This window comes from Rhinichthys klamathensis, unplaced genomic scaffold (assembly GCF_029890125.1).
Source record: "Rhinichthys klamathensis goyatoka isolate OS25496 unplaced genomic scaffold, OSU_Roscu_1.1 h1tg000771l_1, whole genome shotgun sequence".
Classification (NCBI taxonomy): Eukaryota; Metazoa; Chordata; class Actinopteri; order Cypriniformes; family Leuciscidae; genus Rhinichthys; species Rhinichthys klamathensis.
Genome location: NW_026607171.1, coordinates 84,503 through 92,670, shown reverse-complemented (window position 1 = coordinate 92,670; position 8,168 = coordinate 84,503). Strand labels below are relative to the sequence as shown.

The 8,168-nt window shown below is 37.3% G+C and overlaps 1 protein-coding gene across 2 annotated transcripts; it reads left to right on the top strand.

The window, feature by feature from the left end:
• The first annotated feature begins 6,261 nt into the window (after positions 1 to 6,261).
• On the top strand, positions 6,262 to 7,728 carry rbp4l (retinol binding protein 4, like). 2 transcript variants are annotated; one of them, XM_056243047.1, is made up of 5 exons: positions 6,262 to 6,409; positions 6,506 to 6,642; positions 7,005 to 7,117; positions 7,206 to 7,418; positions 7,528 to 7,728. In XM_056243047.1, exons 1-5 carry the CDS (start codon positions 6,293 to 6,295, stop codon positions 7,536 to 7,538), a joined length of 591 nt encoding a protein of 196 aa, XP_056099022.1. In that variant the 5' UTR covers positions 6,262 to 6,292; the 3' UTR covers positions 7,539 to 7,728. The 2 variants fall into 2 exon arrangements, with proteins under 2 accessions (XP_056099022.1, XP_056099023.1); XM_056243048.1 differs by having other exon boundaries at positions 7,206 to 7,422; positions 7,540 to 7,728.
• The last annotated feature ends 440 nt before the right edge of the window (positions 7,729 to 8,168 follow it).

Below are 8,168 nucleotides of genomic sequence, written 5' to 3'. Positions count from 1 at the left end.
GAAGAGCAACAACCGTTTTAGAGGAAAAGCAACAATCATATAGTATGAGTGGTAATGCACAATCACATGCTTTGTTCCTCTTTGTGTCTTCTCCAAAAGGCCTGGCCTTTATGCTACAAGCTCTTTAAGTTCTTATTAAAAACACACTCCTTATTACTAAGCCCTATTTAACCAGGCCACTAGCTGATTATCTCAGCACCCCAGTTGTCTTCTTGCTCAATGTGACTGATACAATGGGAGCAGTGAAAGGGATTTCCTAAAAAATGGAAAAGAACAAATGTACAATATATCTGAAGATTCTTCATTACCAGTAGGGAAAGTGACTTTTAAAAGTAATGCATTATAATATTGTGTTACTCCCCCAAAAAGTAACTAACTGAGTTAATTAGTTACTTTTTATGGATTGTAATGTGTTACATTACTTTTGCGTTACTTTTTCTCATCTGGGCTGGGCTTGCTTGTTGGTAACATTTTAGCAAAGGTATAGGCCCCTTTACACCATTAGTTAAATAAATAAGCCTCTGGCTGAAGGAAATTAAGCAAATCCACGCCTATACAGTAGAGGCAAACAAATAGTTTTTCTAAACTAATTTTTGCTTTTTAGTATATTTGAATTGGATCAAAGAAGGTCAACAGCAAAGACATTGGTTCATAAAGTGAGATACATGAAATATAGTTATGTAATTTAACATTTAATTATTGCAGGTTTGCATATATTCTGAGTTGTTATAAATTTTGAGGTATGCTGAATATGGTTTTGTGCAAGATGAGTAAATGCATGCTCACATTTAGTCTACAACTATAACCATCATGTTTAGACAGCGCGCACAACGCCTCTGCTCCTTGCTCTCGATTTCACTCAATATGGGGACAAGAGAGCTGTCAGTCAATAATGGGAATACAAAGTAACTTGCATTACTTATTTGAAAAAGTAACAGATATTTTGTTGTAAGTTTAGAATTAATGTGTAACTTTACTAGTTACTTAAAAAAAGTAATCTGAATACGTAACTTGACTAAATGACCATTTAAGAGAAAAAAGTTAAGTTAAATTAAAACCAGCAATTCTCAAAAATAGTCAATATCTGTATTGCATCATAATTCTATGAACGCCTCATTTTGTATGGCAGTAACATGATAAGCTTGTGTGTTAGTGAAAGATGTGGGTCTAGATGGAATAACGACAGAGTCTTATCATAAAATACCTATAATCTTTTGTTCAGGTAAAGTACATATCTATATAAAGGCCTCGTATCCATCTTAAGCAAAAGGTCAAGACAAGAGGATGATCAGCATATTAATAGCTCCATACAGTACGTGCACAACACAAGTCACAGCTTTGGCTGCTGAAGGAAGGTGAATACTGGTACATTTCTATTGTGTAGGTGAACCCAGAAGTTTAGAAGCTGTACATGATTATTAGTCAGATGTATCCAGCTGTCAGTTAGTTGCCTGAGTACACAGACATTTTAACTAAATCAACCTGTTAAACAAAATGCTGTCTCTTTGGAGAAACTTGGAGGTTCAGGAGGGACAGGAGTCAACTCTCAGTACCGTCTACAAGGGTGTGATTCTACGATCTCTACATTAGCACATCAGACCCATAACCAATAGGATTTCATCAGCCAACATATTGATAAGGGTAACTTATTCCTATGTATAAATTATTTGTGTTAATGTTTGTTTGGCCATGAAAATTATATGCAATACATTAGTATCCTTTGACATGACAAGCAACATGTTTTATTAGTAAGTTTCTACCGTCCTGACCAACATAAGGGCAGTAATCAGAACCTGAATCCAGACCTAAGTGAATTTTGCAATAGTTCTTTTGTTACTGTACCACCTAGTGTTAAGCATCAGTAATGTTTTTGCTGATAAGAATAATGCCGCAGGGTTCCTCAAACTCGGTCCTGGAGGGCCACTGTCCTGCAGAGTTTAGCTCCAACCCTGATCAAACACACCTAGCTGTGAGTTTCTAGTGGCCCTGAAGACCTTGATTAGCTTGCTCAGGTGTGTTTGATCAGGGTTGGAGCTAAACTCTGCAGGACAGTGGCCCTCCAGGACCGAGTTTGAGGAACCCTGCCATAGAGGAACGAAAACAAAACAACTAAATAATTGAACATAAAAACAAACAAATTCTCAAGCCCTTGTAAATAAAAGACCACAAGACTCAAGGTTTTAAAGAATCAGAAGACAACATAAAGTGTTTTTTTTTGTAGTCTGAATGCAGCTTTTGTCACTGCCTAAAATGCCCACAAAGGTGCAGTAGACCACAGTTTTTCATTTCACCGAACTCATTCGAACTCATCTGAAATTATTTTTCTTACATGCGAAAGATGTTGCATTTGACTGAACTCAACTGATCTCGACTTTTTCTCAAATGCGGTCCTTGGATTGATAGAGACTGCATGGGAGGGGGTGGGCTGCCTGGGTCAATAAAACTTGAAAACCCCTGAAAAAATTATAAATATGACACAGTCAGAAAGTGCTAGCTAGCCACACATGTATTTGTTAACCTGTAGCTAACACAGACCTTTAAAAAATAAAAAACTTGTTCTCTAAACTGGAGCATGAAACAACGGATCTGATTCCAGAAAAATAGTCTAATCTAGTGTTTCAGCCAATTTGAACATGTGCATGGTCAGCACTTGTGTACAAACTCACACTAAGGAGTGCCTTTGTTTGAATAGTTTCATTGATTGGCTAGGAGCAAACCATGAGAACATGGGGGATGTGTGGGATTAGGATCAGGGCTTATGGGTTGAGGTTCACTTGGACAACAAACAAAACAAAAGGGCTATAGATACATTTCTGTGTGTGCTAAAGCTGAAGGAAACAGTTAGCAGGAATTGAGGATATCCACTAAGAAACAATGTAATGTGAAAGGTTTAGTTTAGTTAGAGGTAATTGTTAAACAGCAAGTGCAAACAATATTTTACACTTTCTGACCTGTTAAAACTCCTTAAAGGGATACTCAATCCCAACCCAATTAAAATGTTGCTGTTATTTACATCATCCTCACGTCATTCCAAACCTCTTTGACTTTCTTTCTTCTGCGGAAGAACACAAAGGAAGATATTTTAAGGAAAGAATATAACCAAACAACATCAGAGCCCACTGACTTCCATTGTATGACAAATTGATCTAAAAAATATCTTCTTTTCCATCCCACAGAAGAAAATAAATCATACAGTTTTTGAAATGAGTAAATGACAGCAGAATTTTCATTTTTGGGTGGAGTATCCTTTTAAAAGTTTTCCCCCATAGTTCTTACACCTGTTTAAAGGTAAATGTGCTCCACTGCACAAGAATAACAACAACCATGGAAAAACAATAAAACATATTCATAGTCTTCCTTGCCATCTGTTTACATAGTATATATAGCAGATGGCTTGAGAAGCTGTGGCCAAAAAAAGAAATAAAAGTCTTTAAAAAGAAGTGTACTAATCTCAGCGGAGTACACCTACAAATAGATACCATTGAACACTGTCTGGTGTGCCAGGAGAGGTTAGCCAGGTTAGCCATCTCTCATCTTTAGCATAAATAAATGGATTCGGATTCAAATTATGGCAACACTGCCACTGTTGAGTTACTTAAGACAGGATCTAATTATGCAGTATGTAAAGGAACCCGTCAAGCATACTGGCAACTGTATGGATACATATTACAGTATATTGCCTAGATCACCCAACCTGAGAACGGTCACCGTGATTTTTGCCAAGCAAGACATGTTCCTAGATCAACATATTTTGTTGATCCGGAAACAACATTCCTGTCTGAAAATGTAGTCCTTATCCCTACCCCTAAACCTACCAAACCCTACCCATAAGTTATCCCTAAAATGTTGATCCAGGAACATGTTGCACTTGGTGAAATCACGTTCACCACCTGGGAGCAAAGTTTCTTGAGGTCACAGTAGCATCTGAGCCAAGAGATCTCAGTGCTGTAGTGTGGCCCGTGGCCAACCAATCCTAATACTGCTAATTCAGCAGATGTTGGCCACAGATATGCATGGGAAGTAGTCCAAAGAACAGTTCAGAAAAGACTTCTGGGGACAATCTAGAACAATTATTTTCAAAATAGACAAATGTTCAGCAATCATATTTTACAATAAATATATTCTTCAAAATCAAACGTCTGGGTAAATATCTTAAAAACACAGACCTAGGGCCAGATTTACTAAACAGGGCAAATTAGCATGAGCGCAATTCCAAAATAGGTGGGAGTGGAAAGTTCTGCGCATGATCTACTGACGACGCGCATATTAAAGAACAGACGGATCATTTCCGTTAGCGTCTGGTTTAAGACATACTTTTTTTGGGTGGTAAGTAATGGTGCAAACACCAGTAAATTGACAAGCCCAAACCTTAGTAAATCACCTTGCATGATATAGCCTATTTAACTACTCTCCCGCCATAAATTTTGCGTCTGAAAGGGAAACTCCTAAATGCATATGCAATAAGGTCAGCCGCAAAAATAACTGTCCACGGCTTTTTTAGCACTAATGTTTCACTGCGTGTCTTTAGTAAATCCTGACAGTAGTTGTTTTTTAACACCAAGATGGTTTGCGATGGCGCAAGCTGTTAGTAAATCTGGCCCCTCTACTGTTAACAGTGATTCCTGAAATACATTTCCATACAAAACTGTGATACCGGTTATGAATCTCGGGCTAAAAGAGCTACCAATAAAACTGGTGTGTGTTTTTGTGATGCTTGTTAAGTGGCCACAATAACAGCAAATAATTCAATGCTATTTTATTTAGGCCTATCCATTTCTGATGGTGTAGCTAGTAAATTGTACTATATATATATATACGTTTACTTTTTAAATAAATCAATCTTTTCATCGAACTTGCTAATTGATTACTATTAAAATGTATATAGGCCTACACTTCAAATCTTTAGACAATTTTATTATAGAGTTGAATGACGAGGGAGACTAGGAACCTGTACAGCATCTTAATGAATAAATATGGAACAAAATAGGTAATGGATACAATTTTACTTTTATTCAATGACATCATAGTCATACTAGGGTAAAGAAATATTATATAATCTAGATTTTGTTTGCATAATTACTATACCTGCTTTTTGTAGCACGCCAATACTGCACTATTAAAAATAAACGCTCCTTTTAAAACCTGATGAATGTGAAATGAATGAGATAACACCACACAAATACCAAGTAGCCGTACATTACATAATGGATTCTCATAATGAATAAAGCTGCTTCCGTAGTCAAGTCCATCTCATCAAATTGGCACATAGCCACTAGAAGCTTATTGTCATCAAGATAACATTCTAAATCAACAATCACAATCATTCCACCACAACAATTGGTCTAGCCTTGTTTTCTGGTTATTGGACATTTAGTACATCTTGCATTAGCTAAAGCTTGTTCATTTTTGGAAACACATCTGTAGAATTTTACTGGAGTGGAGTTACAAATAAATGACTAAATTATGTTTTGCCTTCCTGTATATCTTGAATTGTTTCTCTTATAGTTGATATTTTAACATTACAGATATCAACATACAGGACATCAAGGACTTATTTACACTTGATATGAAAAAATCAACCACCCTTAGTCTGCAACATTCCAGCTTCACTTAATAATCTGTTAAGAGATGATATGGACCATAACTATCTAGTTTTTTTTAATAGAATATATACAAGTCTATATCATGTTGTAGGCTAATCTGTGGAAGAAAACCTTAATTCCATAAATCTGTTTTTCAATTACCAGGAACCTAAAACCATTACATAATAAGTAGGTGTTTAACAAAATTTCACAAATAAAGCGTCTTTCAGCTTCATCGACCCCTATTCCCAGATGTTTTTGATTTTATTTATTTAGACAAAGTCTCACTATATTCCACTTAGTTGCATAAAGCTTTTTTTGTTTTTATGGCAAGCATGGGAGGGTTCAACTGAGAAGCCAGATTACAGTGAGGATTTCTACAACCGGATTAACCATAGATTTAAGAACCTTATTTAGTCACAAGAAGTGAAAATAATCAATAAGCCTGTCTGTAGAGTTGGTATAAAAGGGCTCTTGCTGCTCAGTGTAGACAACACAGCCTTGTGGAGAACCACAGAGAGATCCTTGCTTTCGTTCAGTCCATACAACAACAAAACAAACAGGTAAGATCTAGAGTTTTTATGTAGGCCCTCTGGGTTAACTAACCTGCAGTTTAAACTGTTATGAAAAAGACTGTTAGAAATAACAACTGAGCTGATTAGCTTTGCATCAGACTGCTTCACCGGTGCTTTCCTTCTCCGCTACTCAGAATGGAATACTATAAGTTTGCCCTGCTGGTGGTTTTCCTGTCCTACATTGAGCGCTGCTGGTCCGTCTCCTGCGTTGTGGACAGTTTTATAGTCAAGGACGACTTTGACCCCAAGAGAGTATGTAGTATGCTATTTGATGATCTCGGTGGAGATAAACATTTGCTCATTAATAATGTTGCAGGATGACCTGACCTGCTTTACTGTACCTTGTAGTATGCAGGCAAATGGTACGCTCAGCAGAAGAAAGACCCAGAGGGACTCTTCCTCCAGGACAACATCTCTGCAGAATACACCATTGATGACGATGGCACCATGACTGCCTCTTCAAAGGGCCGCGTAACTCTTTTCGGGTTAGTGGAAAATCTGAAAGTATGATTGTAATGAAGCATTCAATTCAATGACTGATTCATAAACCAAGTTTAATACACATGGCAGCAATGACGTCACATGGTAATGCTAATCCTGCTGCTTACAGATTCTGGGTAGATTCAGAAATCAAGTCTAAATATATGACAGAAATCATGTCATATGCTAATGCTAATCCTGCTGCTTAAGGATTCTGGGTAGATTCAGATATCAAGTTTTAATATATGACAGCAATGGCATCACAAAATGCTAATTCTGCTTGCGTATTTTGGTTTGATTTAGAAATCATGTTTAAAAATGTTAGTGGTGATGTCACGTTAATGCTAATCCTGCTAACTCTTTACAGATTCTGGGTTGTGTGTGCTGACATGGCTGCCCAATACACTGTACCTGACCCTACCACTCCTGGCAAGATGTTCATGAGCTATCAGGGCTTGGCTAGCTATCTGTCTAGTGGAGGTCAGAAGACATTTATATTATCACATGTTTACCCATTACTGTCACATGACTCAATTGGCTCATTTTTTATTGTTTATTCTTAATAAAGGTGACAACTACTGGGTCATTGACACCGACTACGACAACTATGCTATCACCTATGCTTGCCGCACTCTGAAGGATGATGGCACATGCGATGACGGCTATGCCCTGATCTTCTCACGCAACCCCCGTGGCCTACCTCCTGCAATCCAGCGCATCGTCCGCCAGAAACAGGACGAGATCTGCATGGCTGGTCAGTTCCAGCCCGTGCTACAGTCCGGTAAGTTCACGGACAGAAGTCAGGCTCTCAATTTAGCTACAGTTAAATATGCAGATAAAGATAGAGTTCGGATTTCTCTGTCTGATTTCTCTCATCTCTCATTTTACAGGGGCTTGCTAAGCTGTTAGAGGAAACAAAGATGGGTTCCTTTAGCATGCTGGCAAAAGAAGAGGCATCCACTGTCATTCCATTTCAGTGCTGTAGAGATGCATGTGTATCAGGGAGACATCAAATCAATTAACTTCTTATCTCAAGGGAGTCAAGTAATGTGTCTTAAGTGTCTGTGACAATAAATATTTTTTAAACAAAACTTAAGTCATTTTTTATAGAATTTACAGGGGTGGGGGATTGTGTATTGCTTTGCATATCATCTTTAGGACCACTGGCCATGGTGTGAAGTCAGTCTGGTGAAGGATTCTTTACAGATTACTGCAAATTTAAAATATATTAAAATGGATACATTAAAATGGAGCAGTTTGAATGCCCCATTCAAATTGAAAGAGACATTATATTCCAGCACATTTGCACTGATAACCAATGCCAAGAAAAAACAGAATCAACATATTAAAAAAATAAATAACAAAGGACAAGAAATATTTCTGTTTGGGGAACATAATAGAGATTATGGGAAAACTTACTCATATACGTTTAGAACATTGTGATTAAAGCAATGAGTAACCATAGTTTCTGTAATGCCAAACCATTCATGAACATTAATAAACATAAATAAACATACTGACCTGTTTTAAA

Coding starts and splice junctions, on each gene's coding strand:
- rbp4l (XM_056243047.1), top strand. CDS start 6,293: ATGGAATACTATAAGTTTGCCCTGCTGGTGGTTTTCCTGTCCTACATT. Junction 6,410..6,505: donor ACGACTTTGACCCCAAGAGA/GTATGTAGTATG, acceptor TGTACCTTGTAG/TATGCAGGCAAATGGTACGC. Junction 6,643..7,004: donor GGCCGCGTAACTCTTTTCGG/GTTAGTGGAAAA, acceptor AACTCTTTACAG/ATTCTGGGTTGTGTGTGCTG.